The sequence below is a fragment of the Macrobrachium nipponense genome, chromosome 11 (assembly GCF_015104395.2).
Source record: "Macrobrachium nipponense isolate FS-2020 chromosome 11, ASM1510439v2, whole genome shotgun sequence".
Classification (NCBI taxonomy): domain Eukaryota; kingdom Metazoa; phylum Arthropoda; class Malacostraca; order Decapoda; family Palaemonidae; genus Macrobrachium; species Macrobrachium nipponense.
The window spans coordinates 26,957,493-26,976,716 of record NC_061087.1 but is presented as its reverse complement, the minus strand read 5'-3'; the positions used below and the strand labels follow the sequence as shown (position 1 = coordinate 26,976,716).

General features: G+C 40.0%; 1 protein-coding gene across 3 annotated transcripts in view; it reads right to left on the bottom strand.

The window, feature by feature from the left end:
- The window catches only part of LOC135199636 (26S proteasome non-ATPase regulatory subunit 10-like), a 28,636-nt gene that overhangs the window by 5,353 nt on the left and 4,059 nt on the right, over positions 1 to 19,224 (bottom strand). Inside the window, exons 3-10 of one of the 3 annotated variants that reach the window (XM_064227822.1) lie at positions 19,148 to 19,219; positions 18,516 to 18,622; positions 17,184 to 17,282; positions 16,774 to 16,875; positions 4,180 to 4,278; positions 1,653 to 1,754; positions 1,413 to 1,514; positions 666 to 764 (exon numbers count right to left, since the gene is read on the bottom strand). In XM_064227822.1, coding sequence (XP_064083892.1) covers positions 666 to 764; positions 1,413 to 1,514; positions 1,653 to 1,754; positions 4,180 to 4,278; positions 16,774 to 16,825 — 454 coding nt within the window. In that variant the 5' untranslated portion in view covers positions 16,826 to 16,875; positions 17,184 to 17,282; positions 18,516 to 18,622; positions 19,148 to 19,219. Of the gene's footprint in view, positions 1 to 665; positions 765 to 1,412; positions 1,515 to 1,652; positions 1,755 to 2,515; positions 3,268 to 4,179; positions 4,279 to 16,773; positions 16,876 to 17,183; positions 17,283 to 18,515; positions 18,623 to 19,147; positions 19,220 to 19,224 lie in introns of those variants that run through there. The other 2 variants (XM_064227889.1, XM_064227945.1) reach the window with 2 other exon arrangements.

Below are 19,224 nucleotides of genomic sequence, written 5' to 3'. Positions count from 1 at the left end.
TTTTGTAATTAAACTGCTTTTGGTAACTGGACCTAGACTGAAGTAGAACTGATACTACATTGTTGGTAATATGGATGAAACACTGGAATCCTCTCAATATGGTTTTGGTCACGCCAGCAAGACTGGTGTTTCACTGGAGCTATGGTGTCAATTGTCCTAGCAAGTGACAAAGATTCTTTGCCATGTCGTTGGTTGTACCAGCAAGTTACTGAATATCAACTGACATCACGTTGTTGTCTATAACAGCAATCACTTCTATGTTCTATTGTCAACATTGTCCTAGTCACACCAGTAACACATAGAGGTTCCATTGTTACTATGGTATACCAGCAAGTCACTGAAGTTCTGATGCCTGTCACAATGGCTAATCATGTAAGTTCCACTGGTGTAGGGGTGCTGGTCAGGTACAAACGACTGACGTTCAACTGGTGGCAATGCCAATTATTGTACTAGCAAGTCACTGAAGCTCTGCTGACTCCAGGAGTCAGTCCTACCAGTAAGTGACAGGTTAAATGGAGGCTCACTTCAAGCTTCATCAGTCAGGTTAAGTCTAGAGTCTAGGGTAATGTCTTTGCAGAGCTTAAGGGCCAAAAAACAATTCGTTTCCTGGTTAAGTGGACAAAGCTAGGGGTATAACAGATGAACAGCGAATGACCTCCACTAACCTCTCTTGTTTGGTGTATTGAGGTCAGCTCCGGCGACGATCAGTTCTCTGACGATGTCGTTGTACCCTTTAGCAACTGCCCAGTGGAGGGCAGTGTCACCTGGTGAAGAAAAAGTAGCAGAATAGTAGGGCATTATCAGCTATTCAAAGAGAGGGTGGAAATTATTGATAGAGCATGCCCTACTTTACAGGAACTAAAAGGGACGTACTACAGTAGATTCACGTCACCCGTGCATTTGACGTCTAGGCCAGTCCCTTACACACGCCTGATTGGCTGTTGATAAGCCAATCAAAGAGAAGGATGTTCCACCTTTCCTGAGGGATACGTCTTTTAGGAGAAGTGGCCCATACATCCTGCCTGTGTGAACTCTCACGAGAGAATGAGAATTTCCAGCCCTGTGATTGGCTTATCAATAGCCAATCAAGACCGTTGTCAGGGACTGGCCTAGACGTCAAATGCACAGTTGATGTGAATCCACTATAGCTGTTTTGCGATTTGTGTTACTCTTCAGCTTTCACTTTATCAAGCTGATTATTGACTTACGATTTAGACTTTACGTGTTTTGTGGAATTTCAATCTCGCATCCTGACCCAATAAACTTCTCCCTTAGCAAAGGAGACGAGGACAAATGATTCCATGGTGTTTCCCTGTAACTAACAGTTAACGCAATTTCTGTATTATTGCTACCTTGTGAATGTTTGCACAGGCTGAAAAAATATCACACAAGAAGAGGAAGATTAGACTCACCATGATAAGTTGTTTTCAAATTGGGGTTTGCGTTCGCCCTCAGCAGAAGCCTCACACGATCCAACTTGTTGTGGGATGCAGCCAGGATCAGGGCCGACCAACCTCCAAAGTAAAAATAGGGATGTTATTCATTGGTTCAAGCTGAAACTGAGAAACGTAAACTTTAATCATTTATCGCCTTTATGACATCCAGATATCTTTACCTCTTCCTACTTTCAATAGCTCTGTAACAACCCCTACCATCGTTATCCTGGTCATCCACATTGGCTCCGGACAGTATGAGAAGCTTGAATATTTCCGTGCTCTTCTCGGGCTCCGACGCCATGTTCAAAGGGGAGTCTCCTGGAAAAGAAATGTATGCTCAGGTCACTTTCAAGATGGCTGCCAAATCATGATATGCTTCTAGGTTGGTAAAAAGTCAATAATACCTCGCATTTGCTCTTAAATATACTCGTGCTACTTGCTAAATGAAAATATAGCTTCGTTAAGACACTTAAGAATTGATTTTTAGGTTATACGAACTTTCCAGTATTCACTAAACACACACATACATACACGCACGCATGCACGCAAACGAACACACACAGCCACACACACATATATATATATATATATATATATATATATATATATATATATATATATATATATATATAGTATATATATATATATATATATATATATATATATATATATATATATATATATATATATATATATATATATATATATAATATATATATATAGTGTCCATAAAGTCCCACTACACAACAAGTATTTATTGATTGTAATGGTACTGGGACTTTATGGACACCTTGTGTATATATATATATATATATATATATATATATATATATATATATATATATATATATATATATATATATATATATATATATATATGTATATACATTGTTCAGGATTTTAAGCCAGAACCAAGGAAAGTTAAGATTTCTTTATAACAAGACTCATTCATCCTTGCCTATATGCAAGTTGCCCCTTTGAACTGAAAGCCTCCATTCTCTAGAAAAACTCTCTTTGCTCCCATTGGCTATTCTGAATTTGGCCCCCACAGGGAAAATCCGGATTTGGGCAGCACCTACCAGGCGAGATTTTAAAAGAACAGGAACACAGCAGCTCACTCTCAGAACCTCCTCAGACCTCGCTCGTCAGACTCCACTTCACCCCTTATGCTCCCCCAGCCTCCTCTGGGGAAAATTCCATGTGTTTTATATACCTCCATAGTGCACAGGAATATCAGCAGATAAGAAGACTACCAAGCCCAGGCTTTCCAAGTACTGTGAGAGTAAATTTTAAGCCAGAACCAAGGAAAGTTAAGATTTCTTTATAACAAGACTCATTCATCCTTGCCTATATGCAAGTTGCCCCTTTGTACTGAAAGCCTCCATTCTCTAGAAAAACTCTCTTTGCTCCCATTGGCTATTCTGAATTTGGCCCCCACAGGGAAAATCCGGATTTGGGCAGCACCTACCAGGCGAGATTTTAAAAGAACAGGAACACAGCAGCTCACTCTCAGAACCTCCTCAGACCTCGCTCGGCAGACTCCACTTCACCCCTTATGCTCCCCCAGCCTCCTCTGGGGAAATTCCATGTGTTTTATATATCTCCATAGTGCACAGGAATATCAGCAGATAAGAAGACTACCAAGCCCAGGATTTCCAAGTACTGTGAGAGTAAATTTCTGTTCAGCCAGGGAATTGTTTTGTCTTTTGTCTGTATTTCATTTCCATTCTTCCAAGGCGACTTTCCCCCTCCTTTGTTTAGCTTCTCACTCCCCCAATTTTGGTTCAATGCTGTGATTAATCCCCTTGTGATACTAGTAAACATCCCCTAGTTAATTCAAGCAACATAATAGTTCTTTCCGTGTAAACTCCCAGTTATTCCATTCCCCCTGAGTGGTCTGTAAATTTTTAGGCTGAAAGAAAGTAGTGTGTAACGCTCCCCCGCCCACCCCCCAACCCCGCAACTGTTCATTCGCCTTACTGATGCTAGAATCCAATCTCTTTGCAGATAAACACCGTGCCTGATTGCGGGAGAAATTGGGAACCCTTTGGAATAAGTCTTGCATTACAATAACCCATCTATGCAAAATTCTGATCTCCGTGTCTGGCTACCCAGCCATGTGTCTCTGGTGGATCGACAATCAACCACCTTATTAGTTCCTGGACCTATGTGAATTAATGTAAATATAGTGCATTTAAAACTAAAGTCCAGCTTTTATGTAAATTCCTCCTTTGTCAGCAATATCGGCCTCCTGCCATAGTTTTTTCTTTCTTTTTTGTTGTTGTGATCTCTCGTCTCTCCATTTAAGGCCATTTTTTTAGTGTTAGATTACGTTTTCCAGGGGTGAAAGAGCAGGTCACAACAATATATATATATATATAATATATATATATATATATATATATATATATATATATATATATATGTGTGTGTGTGTGTGTGTGTGTGTGTGTGTGTGCGTGTGCGTGTGTGTGTGTATGTGTGTATGTATGTGTCTGCGTATAAATATATTTGTTTGTGTATAAATAAGAGAATTAAAATTTCTTCATTTGCATAACTTCAGCAAAACTGATATCGGCACCATTCGAAAATGTCAGAGATAGAAAGTTGATGTATTTTATCAAAAGACTGGATAGTAGAGAGAGAGAGAGAGAGAGAGAGAGAGAGAGAGAGAGAGAGAGAGAGAGAGAGAGAACAGAACATCGTTTGCCATCATCATAATATCTTATACTCAGGTAATTACCGTCAAAATCCTTATGATTAACGTTGGCTCCTGCTCTTAGAAGCGCTCTTGTTACTTCCATATTTTGGTTGTAGACAGACCAGGTAATTGGGGCGTCACCTGTGAAGACGAAAAAGAAATGAATATATATAAATAAATTAGAATGGCTGATTGTTTTAAAATTATATACCTTCAGATAAAGTTATTCAGCCAAGAATATGTGAGATATATCCAGATTTTAGGAACAGGCAGGCATAGAGAAAACAAAAATGAAAACGATTGGTAACCTGAAATTTTACGTTTGCAGAAAATCATGCAGTTAAAAATATCTAAAAACATAGCTTTTAGAAACAATAAAGAAATGACAATTAAACTGAGCGAATTCGTGACCTTTTAGACATTTTTATTAATAGTTATGCAAGTCAAAATATGTAAATTTTAGATAGAGACAGACAGACAAACTCGTCTTGATAACTTTAGTTCTATTATATAACGTAATACTAATGCCATACTATCAACATTGCATTACTGAAGTTAAGAAACAAAATCATCATCAAAATCATCGAGAGAGAGAGAGAGAGAGAGAGAGAGAGAGAGAGAGAGAGAGAGAGAGAGAGAGAGAGAGAGAGAGAAATCCTTTCATCAATCTCTCATTGTTGAAGTTTACGAAGCAATATCATCTTCAAAATAAGGACCGAGAGAGAGAGAGAGAGAGAGAGAGAGAGACCTTACCTTACCTTACCTTACAGACCTTGCATCTTGTTCGGGTTGCCCCAGGTCCCTCAGTGTGAGGCACCTCTAATGTCTACTAGAGAGTTGCTAGTGCATCTTCCAGTATATTTTGCATCTTCCAATCTTGGATAGTCTGGGATGCAGCTTAGATATTTGTCGAGCTTATTCTTAAACACATCTACGCTCACTCCTGATATATTCCTCAGATGAGCTGGCAACACATTGAATAGACGCTGCATTGTCGATGCTGGTGCGTAGTGGATTAATGTCCTGTGTGCTTTCCTTATTTTTCCTGGTATAGTTTTGGGCACAATTAATCTACCTCTGCTTGCTCTTTCTGATATTTTTAGCTCCATGATGTTTTCGGCAATTCCTTCTATCTGTTTCCATGCCTGAATTATCATGTAGCGTTCTCTTCTCCTTTCTAGACTATATAATTTTAAGGATTGTAGTCTTTCCCAGTAGTCAAGATCCTTAACTTCTTCTATTCTAGCTGTCTTTAAAGGACCCTTGTACACTCTCTATTTGTGCAATATCCTTTTGATAGTGTGGATACCATATCATATTGCAATATTCAAGTGGACTACGAACATATGTTTTATAAAGCATAATCATGTGTTTAGCTTTTCTTGTTTTGAAGTGCCATAACAACATTCCCATTTTTGCTTTACATTTTGCCAAAAGAATTGCTATTTGATCATTGCATGACATGTTCCTATTCAACATCACACCCAGGTCTTTAACTGCTTCCTTATTTGTGATTGTCTCATTATTAGGTCCACTATATTGTGACGTTTATAGATCGTTCGTCTACCCCGCAATTAACTAAATAATTTGATTTGGAAAACGGCAGCCATTTCTTTAGAATATCAGCTGATTTTTAGTAAACGCGGGAAACCCAAAACCCGCCAGCTAGAGATAGAGAGTTCCCCAGTTGGGGGAAAAGAGTCTTTTATCAGCTATAGGGACGTATCTCAAAAGGGAAGGGTGTAGGCAGATTGGTACTTCTTAGACCTATACCTTAAGCTCTCTTTCCTGTGACCCCTCTGCTGGCTGTATGCTTGTTTTCCAGGATTTGCCTTTGATCGTGGGGGGTTAAGCGGACCTCCAACCCCCAAGCAAACCACCTGAATTCTGCCTCAGTCGGCTGCGAGACGTGATCTCGGACAGAGGTCAAATTACCTGCCTTCCTGTTAGGTCTACCCAGGGTGTGAGTGGCGCGCCGATGACCCAGGCCTCAGACAAAGGGGGCCATGCTTTTCTACAAAGAGCCACTGAACACGACATCCAGGTACGTCTTGTGAAACAACATATTGCCAGTCCCTTATCACCTATTATAATTTTGATCCTCATTCTCCCAATTCAATTTCCAGCAACAAAAGGAATTCATCCTTTTGTTCCCTCTCACTGCCTCATGGCCGCATGCTTCCCCTTGTGTGATCGTCCCAGACCAATGGAGTCATTGCATACTTCAGTGAAACCTTAAAAGTTCCTTCTCCCCAGTATTAGAGAATTAATTAATCAAAGCAAGAAGTCATTTTTCCTTTTATCTTGTTTAATCTGGGATTCTTTTCCAGATTCCATGAGTCACGTGCCGTCTCTCTGCCCGCAAGTGTGCATTACCCCAAGTGTATGAAAACCAGCTCCAGTGGAGCCATCATTTACCTTTTCTCCAGCCCAGCACGGGCCTTTTTGTAAATAAATAGCTTTAAGTAACGAGCTGAGTTTTCTGGCGACCTTCCCTCTAAAGAAATTAATAATAACTGTCAGTTTACGGTAAGTTAAAGCAATTCCCTCTTGAAATCCCTCAATCACTTCCGTTTACGTATCTAGCCTCTCTCCAGGCCCGCTATATACGTAAAATTGGCGACCTTGCCAGGATTGAACCTAGCTTGGTTAAAAAAGCTTGTAAATCGCGTTATCCGTTGTAAAACGTAAACTGTAAATTATTTTACAAAAAGCAAATCAAGCACACTTGCAGGGAAAGAAGACACACTGACTCACGGTAAGGTATTCCATTCATTAATATGATTATTCTATAACCAATGTTAGCTTAAGGTACGTTTAAGTATTTTTATTGTTGAAGTGGTCAAAAGAGCGTAGGTAGAAATCTTATTATTGTAACGGCGAACGCGCCAGTGCTTTATTTTAGCGGCGAGCAAACAATTTGCCCCGCGAATTCTGTTACTTTGTGCTGTCCTCGTAGGAGCTTACACTAACACGTGTGCAGATAGATGCCAGAAAGGACCAGATCAAACTAGGAAGTGCTTTGCCAGGGTTTATTGCTGTATTAGAAAGCCTAGCTAGTTAGGAGTGTTTAACTAATAGTTACGGCAAAAGAAGTGTACAATTCTTTTGTCTGTGATATGTTAGGGAATCCATTTTAACTTAGTTTTCATTCCAATGTTGGTAACCGCTACCTCTCAGCTAATTCAGCTTAGCGCACTTTCGCGCCTGCGCGGTCTCAACCAGCCTTCGTTTTCGCTCACAGCGGCAGCCATGTTTTTATCCCTTTCAGAATTATCTAAACCATTTAAGCAAAGTAACGTAAGTCTCAAAGTTTTAACGTAAATAATATCAATCTCGGTACTAGTATCTATCGTCCTGCCAGAGAAATTAACGTAATTCGCCTTGAATAAGAAAGTAGAATCTTGTGTTGTAAATTGTCTTCGCATTTACAGAGAATCAGCTGATTCGCCATCAATGCTAGCACACCGTGGTGCTAACCCGCCCCTCTTCTCGGCCTCACGTGTTTCACCTCACATCGCTCACTCGCGCGCTGAGCGAAAATTTCATTTCACTTAACATAACCTCATTTACAATTGTTTGCTAACATCGTTTTCAAATCCTTACCGTAATTTTTCACTTGTCCTTACGTAAAGTTAACGTAAATCTTAAAAGTAGAGTCACTTGCAAGAATTGTTAACGTAAAACGCGTCTTTGTAAAATTTCATATTGAAACGCAAATCATTTCATAAGCGCAAGCCGCTAACATTAACGTAAACATCGTTCACTCGCGAGCGCGTTATCATTTTTCATAAAACGTTATCAAAAGCAATTCTTTCACAAAAAACGTTAACGTAAGTAGATAATTTAACGCAAGTTGCATCATATTAAACGAACATTAGTAGTTCAATTCAAATATAAGGGAGTTCATTCATATATCATTTTTCACCCTCTCAGAGAGAGAGAGAGAGAGAGAGAGAGAGAGAGAGAGAGAGAGAGAGAGCGAGAAAACCAGAACCCAGTATTCACGAAGCCAAGAGTACTACATCTTACCATTAATTATAGCATGCAGAATTAACCTTATTTTAGTCTCTTGTGTCTTTCATTTACACAGCGTGATACGTACGCGCATGTGTCCATTGCAGTTTGCAAGCATTTATTTATTTCATTTATCGAGTACTTCGGCGAGGGACTGAGCATTCCTAAAATTTCCATTACCTGTCGTTGCCCGAGTGGTCTTTTCATTTTCTTTATCACGAAAGACTTGCGTATACCGCAAGCACAATTCGCACAGTGTGCCACGCAAATTCATTACTTCCAGACAGGGAAGTCGTTACCAGTTTAGGACTGGCCACCACCAGTGCACGTCAGGTCTTACCATTTCACAGTGCCACTAATTCTTGACACTGTCCATCGACTGGCTGCTGAAGTACTCCCACCTTTTACTTTCTCTCCTCCACCATTACACTCTGCCCCGAACAGAGTGCCATTTCACTTCGGTATACTTGAGTATACTGCGTGTAGTGTCCGGGAACACCACCAGCACGATACCAGTGCTCAAAGGAACGCCTCCTCATAAGTGCCATTGCACCTGTACAGGCCGTACAGGTAGCCATTAAACCTGCGTGTCCGTCCTTACGGAACGCCCAATTCATTAATGTCCGTGTACAAGGGTCAGTGATCCTTCGGACCAATCAAGGGGACACTTCCCAAGTGCCACAGAGCACCCAGGCTTCTCAGACTTTTTCTCTACCACGTCGCAGAACACCTTTCCAAGTGAGTGCCACTTTCCACAGTAGGCACTCCTATTCCATTCCGTACCCTTCCTGGCCATTATTTTCATTTTCATCAGAGCCTCTACTGCAGCCTAAGGGAAATGTCTTCCCCTGCTTCCCGCGACTTCTTTGCCGTAGAGCTCGAGAGGCTCCGAGTCCTCATAACTCTGGGCAAGGAGGCTGGTTACACTGGACCAGCACTAGACCAGTGGATAAAGGCGCAGCAGGCTGCCGCGCGCCTGCAAGAAAAGGAAGAAAGGGAAAACCAGAGAAAAGCCGGAGAAGCAGAGAGAAAAGAAAGAGAAGCAGAAAGGAAGGCAAGGGAAGAGGAGCGAAAGCATGAGCTCGCTCTCAAGGAGAAGGAACTCGACATCAAGCGGGAGAAGGCCCGTAAGGAGAGTATCCTAGCTCAAGCCACTCTGCCAGCTTCCAGCCCTGCACCCACTGTCTCTCTTAGTCCCGCCGTCTCTGGTCAGCCTGACATCCTTTCTATTTGTGAGCCTGGTCCTGATCCAGTGCCGGAGATAGAAATTCCTGCCGCATCCTGCCAGCCTTTTACCTTTTTACCGCCTACCTCCTCCCTTTTGGAAGAGGTAAGTCCACCAGTTAACCCCGAAATTGCTTCCGAGGGTGATTCAACGGAGGTTCCCTTAACCTCCCCACGTCACATCACTGCCAGAGAGGACTCTTCACCTGTGCCAGAGCACACTGCCAGCCTTGGTGACTCCACAGATTCGCAACCTGTGGGGCCATCTCGGCCTTATCATCCAGTGCCACGGAAGAGGTTCTGGAACAAGTTCTGCCGCGACTGTGGCCGCAAGGGTCACATGTCTGCCAACTACGGAGGGTGCGCGAACCACAATATTCCTGCCGTCGCAATGGCCATTACTAATCCTTCTTCTCTAGGACCCCCAGCTAAGGGCCCTATAACCGTCGCACCCCTCCAAAGTCATTATCAGCCAAGCCATGTCAGAGCCTATGACGACTCTGGCGCTCAAGTCTCCCTGATACGGGAAGACAGAATTCCCCGAGGGGCTAACGTTGATAGACGTCGATTGATCACCATTGAAGGTATCAATCACATTAAACTGATCCTTCCAACCGTCCAATTGAGGGTCACCAGACCTCACTTCTCCAAAGAATGTACTCTTGCAGTTGCAAGCTACATCCCAGAGGTTACGACCTCCTCCTAGGGCAAGACATGAAGTCTCCCTCACAAATTCAAAAAGCCTAGGGGTCCTAACCCCATGTCATTCACTCCAAAGCAAGGAGTCACCGAAATTCTACTTCCTCTAGGAAGTACATCCACCAACAGTCTCCCCCCGTTACCAAGGAGGGAGATTGACCATTCACAGTTCCGTTGCAAGACCTGTAACGTAATAGGGCACTCCACAAATTGGCCTAGGTGCCCTAGCAAGTTATGTGCAGCGGACACTGTCCAAGTCCCACAAGGCTTAGCCTTCCAAAAGAGACAGGACCCTCTGTCTCCCATAACCAAGGGCACGCTGAGAGGTATTGCACCTCCGGTACCCGCCACAGGTCCAGTCGACCTCAACTCTCTGCCAGTACCACTTGGCAGCACTGAGCAGTGCCAAGCTCCGTCCAGCCTGGACGTAGAGCCACCACCGAACTTGACCTCTGCGACCTGGCCCGAGCTAGCGCCGGCGCCTAAACCTTATCAAGGATCCTCCTACAGGATATCCTCCAACCCAGGCATGGAGCTTACCACAGCCCATGGCCAATCACTAGTTCCGTCTTCTTCACCTCACCACTGTCGCCCGAGATGAACCTCCGGCAGACCTAACATTCTCACCTCCTCTGGAAAGCCAGGAACTGCCCGACCAGGAGTCAGCCTGGAGTTTTCCCCTTACGACGGCTGTCGCAGCAGCCGGAGTGAGGGCCTCCCCTGCAGTAGGTTCCACCTCTACGACGGTTTTGCTGCAGATACCGAAGTAGGGTGTTCTCCTGAAATCCCTCAGGCTACCACTGCCTCTGCTCCTGCCGGCGTTTCTGGCCTTTCCCCAGAGTCTGTGCCTCCGTCTACTCCTAGGACTGGTATAGCCAGGTCCTGGAGGAATAAGAAGAAGAAGAAGAATGGGACGTAACCAATCATTAACATATTAACAAAAAGAGCCACATGCTCTCCTTGACACCTGTGCCCGAGGTACAGTGTCGCATTCATTTGCAGAATGATCCTGGCACCTACCCAGAGAAGGTAGCCAGCCTGAATCTCTGCCAGTAGCCACTAACCCTCTAACCCCTAGCCATTGTAATACTAACCCTCACTTATAATTACCTCATTGCATTTCCCTCCTGGTCAATTAACCACTCATCATCCCCACGCATCATTACCTCTCATTATGTATTTTTAACAGTTCGTCGCTTAACTACTGCTGTGCGTACCACACTCTGGAATGATTGCGTCTCCCTTTAACTGTATTGAGTAGGTTAGGCTAATGATTTAGTACCAGGGCATTACGTTAGTAGAAAGTATAATTTTCAAGTAACCTTATCTAGGGGTAGAGTAGACTGTCGTCACAGACAACCCGTAGTTATTACTTAGGCTATATTACATCACTACATTAAGTTAGTACACTTAGCATCTTTGCCTATAAGTTAGGTAGGCCATTGTAGTCAGCTGTATCGCTGCTCAAAAAACTTCAAGTTGGAGTAGGAGAAACGGGTAGTCGAGACGATCAATTATTTAAGCCAAGACCTTCACGCCCGAAAGGGAGTGAATGCCTTCTAACAGGGGGAGCTGTGACGTTTATAGATCGTTCGTCTACCCCGCAATTAAACTAAATAATTTGATTTGGAAAAGGGAAAAACGGCAGCCATTTCTTTAGAATATCAGCTGATTTTTAGTAACGCGGGAAACCCAAAACCCGCCAGCTAGAGATAGAGAGTTCCCCAGTTGGGGAAAAGAGTCTTTTATCAGCTATAGGGACGTATCTCAAAAGGGAAGGGTGTAGGCAGATTGGTACTTACTTCAATAGACCTTATACCTTAAGCTCTCTTTCCTGTGACCCCTCTGCTGGCTGTATGCTTGTTTTCCAGGATTTGCCTTTGATCGTGGGGGGTTAAGCGGAACCTCCAACCCCCAAGCAAACCACCTGAATTCTGCCTCAGTCGGCTGCGAGACGTGATCTCGGACAGAGGTCAAATTACCTGCTTCCTGTTAGGCCTACCCAGGGTGTTAGTGGGCGCGCCTATGACCCCAGGCCTCAGACAAAGGGGGCCATGCTTTTCTACAAAGAGCCACTGAACACGACATCCAGGTACGTCTTGTGAAACAACATATTGCCAGTCCCTTATCACCTATTATAATTTTGATCCTCATTCTCCCAATTCAATTTCCAGCAACAAAAGGAATTCATCCTTTTGTTCCCTCTCACTGCCTCATAGCCGCATGCTTCCCCTTGTGTGATCGTCCCAGACCAATGGACTCATTGCATACTTCAGTGAAACCTTAAAAGTTCCTTCTCCCCAGTATTAGAGAATTAATTAATCAAAGCAAGAAGTCATTTTTCCTTTTATCTTGTTTAATCTGGGATTCTTTTCCAGATTCCATGAGTCACGTGCCGTCTCTCTGCCCGCAAGTGTGGCATTACCCAAGTGTATGAAACCAGCTCCAGTGGAGCCATCATTTACCTTTTCTCCAGCCCAGCACGGGTTTTTGCCTTTTGTAAATAAATAGCTTTAAAGTAACGAGCTGAGTTTTCTGGCGACCTTCCCTCTAAAGAAATTAATAATAACTGTCAGTTTACAGTAAGTTAAAGCAATTCCCTCTTGAAATCCCTCAATCACTTCCGTTTACGTATCTAGCCTCTCTCAAGGCCCGCTATATACGTAAAAATATGCATATAGCTTTCCTTCCCTGTCTCCATAATTTATTGACTCAAATTTATCAGAGTTAAATACCATCCTATTTACCTCTGCCCAGTCATATACTTACACAAGTAATTTCTCTACTTATTCTTGTGTCATCGGCGAAACTACTCACTACCGAGTCCTTAACATTACTGTCTATGTCTGCAATCATAATAACAAACAGTAATGCAGCTAACACCGTACCTTGTGGCACACCGGATATTACCTTAGCTTCATCCGATTTCTCATCGTTTGCAATAACTATCTGTTTTCTGTTGTGTAAAAATTCTTTTAACCATCTTCCTACGTTGTCCACTATATTATGTTTTCTAATTTTCTTCGCTAATATATTATGATCTACCTTGTCAAAAGCTTTTGCAAAGTCTAGATAAACCACATCTGTTTCATTTCCGTTTTTCACATTTTTGTATATGTTCTCATGGGGGACTAACAGTTGGGTTTGTGTACTTTTTACGGGTACAAAACCATGTTGTCCTATATTACACAAATTTTTTTTATTAATGTTTCATAATATTTGTCTTCATTACCTTTCATTACACTTTCATAATATGTGATGTTGGACTCACAGGCCTATAATTACTTGCCTCTAGTCTTGATCCACTTTTGAAAGTAGGGGTAATATATGCTAATTTGTGCTCATCATAAATCTTGCCTGTATCTACACTTTGTCTTAATAATATTGCAAGTGGCTTTGCGATAGAATAAACTACTTTCTTTAACAAAATAGCAGGGACACCATCAGGATCTGCTGCAGCTCCATTTTTAATTTCATTAATAGCCTGCACAATATCAGCTTCATTAATATCTAAGTATGATAAATATTCACTATTTTCGTCCCTTATTTCTGTATCATTATCTTCATTTTCAATTCTAGGGGTGAATTCTCTCTTATATCTTTCTGCCAATATGTTGCATACTTCTTTTTTTTGTTCGTTAATCTCCCTTCAATTCTTAGAGGGCCTATTTCTATTCTTCTTTCATTCATCTTTTTCGCATACGAGTACAATAGTTTGGGGTTTTGCTTGATATTTACTAGGGTTTTTTCTTCCAAGTCCCGTTTTTCATTTTCTTTTGATTGAATAATCTTTTGTTCTGCATTTTCTATCTTACTTTTTAGTTCCATCATTTTCCATGCATTTTTTTCTTTTGCAAGACCTTTTTGCCATTTTCTGATTTTCTGGAACAAGATCCTTCTGTCTCTTGGTATGCATGACTGATGTTTACTTTTCTCCTTCGGTATATATTTATTCACTATTTTTTCCAAAATTTTATATAATATCATCACTTACAAAAATGTTATCCCAATCTTTGTTTAATTTTTTATTTATTTCTGACAATTTTATATTTTTTACTGTAGAAATTGTATTTTCCATATCCTTCCCACTTTTTCATTTCTTGCTTATCTCTGTTTTCACTTGCTTTGGAATGGACTGTTAATTCTATGGCATTATGGTCTGAAATACTCGCATTATAAACTATTATTTCTTTAACATAATTCACCTCGTTCACAAATACTAGGTCTAAAGTATTTTCCTTTCTTGTTGGCAGGTGATTTATTTGTTGAATGTTGTATTCTAGTAGCATATCTAATAGCTTTTCGAATTGCCTCTTATCTTCTGCACTACTATTACTCTCTTTTTTATATGTATAAATACAACCACAATCTCCTATTCATTCTTTCCAGTCTACGAAAGGAAAGTTAAAGTCTCCGGATAGGAGAATAGTCTAGTCCTTGTGATTTCTACATATATCATCCAATTTTTCTATTATTGTGTCAAACTCTTTAGTATTAGGGTGTTTATATATTACTATGTTCATTAATTTTTCAGGTTCAAATTCTACCGCTATTAGTTCACATTCTGAGTTACAATATTTCTCATATATTTTTCCGTGTTTTTTTGTCTTTCTCATATATCGCGGTTCCCCCTTGATTCCTATTTTTTCTACCTGATGTATAAGTTTGGAACCCTTTTATTTGATCACTATGACCAGTCTCTTGGGAATACCAGGTTTCACTTATATTCATTATATCTATTTTCTTTTCAATTTGAGTTAGTTCTTCTAAGAACTCTATTTTTCTTTTTGAGTTACTCGTAACTAAACCCTGCACATTCATCACTATGATGGTATGCATGTTATCTCCTTCATTTAATATGGCTAATAATAAAGATTTTCCCATGTCTCTTTCCTGTTCTGGTATGTTGTTCTTTTCTTCATTTCCAGAAATTCTGACATTAAAAATCCAACTTTTCCAAAATATTTGATCTTCTGTTATCATAATTATTCATTTTGTGTCTGAATCTGCAATTTTCTCCGTATCTGCATCATTCCCTAGCATTCATTATATACAGGTATTTATCTTCTTGAGAGCTTTAGTATTTTGGGAGCCTGATGCTTGGAAACTTCTTTGCCGACACTCCATATCGCAGTGATGGCTTGCTTTTTTCCTTCACCTCATGTTCTTTGTTCCTCTATTTGTTTCCTTTCTATTTTGGATTTTATTATTTAATTGATTATTTAATTGATTTTGATTCATGGCTACAGGGTGCATATATTTACATTTTTTGTCGAACTTACATCCTTTTCCTTCTTTTAGGTTTTTGCATATTTTTGGATGAAGATCTCTGCATTCATCCTCATAGCTGTCTAGGTATGCACATTTACCATAGATTTCAAAGTTGTGACATACCTTGGGATGTTTGTAGTAACATCTTTCACCGAATCTGCAATTCCCTCTTTTTAAAAGGGTGCAGACTTTGTCTTTCTTGTCTATTTTTTCCTCTTTCCCATCAGTGTGCAGATCTGGGTAGAGCCTCTTCGGGATTTTATTTTGTGTAGTCATGTCGTAATTTATTTCTTCGTATGTATGCTGCTTGATTGCCTCATATGTAGTATCAATGAGTATCTCTGCATCCATACTCTTGTCTTGCTCTTTGTTTTCATTATTTTTTCTGTCATTTCAGTTTTGTTTTCTTCTCTTCCGTTTTCCTCTTCTTTTTCTCCCTCTTCCTCTTCTTCTTCATCCTCTACTATTTGCACATTAAGTCTTGATTTAATAACATTGTCTATCCATGATAGACATGTTGAGCAAAATACGCTGGTATCCTTACTCATATTTTGAATGACTTTAGCACATTGAGGATGCGTTGGAATGTTGCATGCAGAACATTTTCTGATCTGGTTTTGTGGATTAATTGGCTATACCACACCTTACACAGTTTGCATGCTTTTGGCATTCTTTTTCCTATTGCATCAATTAGTATATTCACAATGTTCACCTTATTCATTTTCTTTGTCAGAATATGTTGATTGATGTAAATTTTCTTTATGAGTCTCATGACCACTTAGATTCTATTTGGAAGTCGTTCAATTATTTTCAAGATGTTTTCTGTTGATTTGTTCCAGTTTGAAGGATCATATCCATCTAATATGTCTATGAATGCTTTTGTGACTTTTTGATTAGGGCTGTTATTAGTCTCATAGATGAGAAATGCCAGCTCCCTTCCTGCTATCTCATCATATTGCATATCTGCTAGACACACAAGATTTCACCATTTTTTTTCCACACTTGGAACTTACTGCCATCTTGATCCGATTTACAATATTTCACTCGATAAACTAACTTAGTAGACGCTTTATCCTACTGTTTTCACACTAATCTTATCACCGACAGTTCACGAACACTTCTGGATATTTTTCGATTTCTAGACGAATGTTAAACGCATGATATCTGTTGATTAATCAGACTGTGCGCAGGTACGTCTCACCAAGCAAAATGGCATTACTCGAGAGAGAGAGAGAGAGAGAGCGAGAGAGAGATATCCTTACAGGAACCTTACACTGGTGAACTGCAAGGGGCATTATTGGCATGTCAATAGGAACTAAGAGAAAAACATCCATACAGAGAGAGAGAGAGAGAGAGAGAGAGAGAGAGAGAGAGAGAGAGAGAGAGAGAGAGGTGGGGTGGGGGGAGCGAGAGAGATTACATTACCGTGGTCATTATTGGCCATGTTGACGTTGGCGCCTACAGAAATCAAATACATGGCGACATCAGTGTGGTTCTTTGACACAGCGTGAAGGAGAGGAGTCCAACCTGTTTTGGATTGAAGACAATTACTCATTGTTATGAATGAAGTTGTGAATGAGTCGCATGTAAGAATGAAATTAGCACTGAGTTGTATTTATGAATGAAGTTTAGTTGGATATGAGTTACATTTATGAATGAAGCTGGCATTCATTTATAATCATGTATGAATCTGTCACTAGGTTGTATTTAAGATCAGTCTCAGTTAACCTGAAACAGCTTATTTATACGATACACACCTTGACCCGTAACCAATCTCTCCTCAAATCAAGTTCTCTTACCCAGTCTATATAAAACTATTCTTATTCTGTTCTTACCAGTTTCGTCTTGCAAGTCAATGAAGGTTCCTGTGTTGAGAGTAGCCTGCGCCACCCCAAGACTTCCTGTCTTGGCAGCCAGAGTTAGCACGGAGGCCCCTGGCAAGAGAAACGAAATACGGGCGACGTCAGGAAAGAGTCATCTCATTTCAAGAGAAGTAACAGTGGTCCCACTCAGTCTTTGGCTGCTTCACTTTATCTGCTTAGAAAATTTAGGCCAAAAGCCAAGCACTGGGACCTATATGAGGTCATTCAGCGCTGAGATGGAGACTGACAACAAAAGGTTTGAAAGGTGTAGCAGGAGGAAAACCTCAAAGCAGTTGCACTAGGAATCAATTGTTAGGAGAGGGTGGAAAGTGAGATGAAAGAAAAAGAATACGAAAGGAGGTACAGTAAGAGGAATGAAAGGGGTTGCAGCTAGGGGACGAGAGCACGCTGCAGAGGACCTTAAGGAATGCCTACAGTGCATCGCATGAGGTGCACTGACGGCACTAACCCCCTACAGGGTATCTACAAAGTGGGGTCAGTTAGACTGAACTGGCTTTATAACAGCGAGGTTGTTGAAGTGCTAAAGACTTTAAGAGGCCTTGTGTGGACTTCAGAACGCTGGTAGGGTGCTCATGGGGTTAAGACGCCTGGTGTGTACCTCTGGAATATGGCCAAACATGAAAAAGAAGATGATATCCTGTGGAAACTACCAGTCTCCACTGACGTTCCTTAGGCACCAACACCAAGGTCCACAGTGCGATACCCGTTGGTTTGTAAGAGGGCCAGTGAGAAGCATTCGATCACGCAGAAGCAACCAAGTTGCGCCCTCACCATGAGCTGTAACAGTCTATGGAACTCTTTCATGTGAAAATTTATTCACAGAAAATACTAGTTACGCAAAATATGCTTCCCTTCCGTAAACTACAGCCTGCATAAAATTAATACTTTTACAACTAATACTGCTGATATGACCACAGCTTATGCTACAAAAGATGATGATAATAATAACTAATAATAATAATAATAATAATAATAATAATAATAATAATGAATAATAATAATATAATAATAATAATAATAATAATAAGTGTTCCTGTAATAAAACTCCACAATTATTATGTATGATTATGTAAAAGAAAAAAGCATTTTCTTTCCCTCATCACTGTTTAGGTTAAAATATTTTTGCATATTGATAAACTTTACTATATATAATTGTGGCTTCTTAATTCACAAACAATTTTTCGCGAGTCTGTGAGTTCCTTTGCGTAATAATAATAATAATAATAATAATAATAATAATAATAATAATAATAATAATAATAATAATAATAATAATAATAATACCATTGTCGCCCTGATGATCTGCAAACCCTGCTGACGTATAAGCTCCGATATTACAGGGTTGGCCAAAACGTCCTCAACCACGCTCCGGATGATGTCATCACGCATCTCTGTAGAAAAAAAAACAGATCAATAAACATGAGGATCCTTTTACTATGAATTAGCGGTGACTAAGCTCATATACACAGCAACGTTTTATACTTCACATTAATTAAAAACGTGTTGCTATCGAAGTTCAAATAGGAAAGTTTTTCTGGAAATCTTCAAAATCATATATATATATATATATATATATATATATATATATATATATATATATATATATATATATATATATATATATATATATATATATATATATATATATATATATATATTATATATATATATATATATATATATACATACATATACACACACACACACACACACACACACACATATATATATATATATATATATATATATATATATGTCTATATATATATCTATATATATGTCTATTATATACATATATATATACGTATATATATAACGTATATATATACATAATTATCTATATATATTTATATATATATATATATATATATATATATATATATATATATATATAGATAGTAAAGACTGATACTTACGCCCAGACGAATTCACTTGAGAGATCCGTTCAGCGAGTTGTTTAATAGTATTTATCTGCTCCTGAGAAAATTCTGTA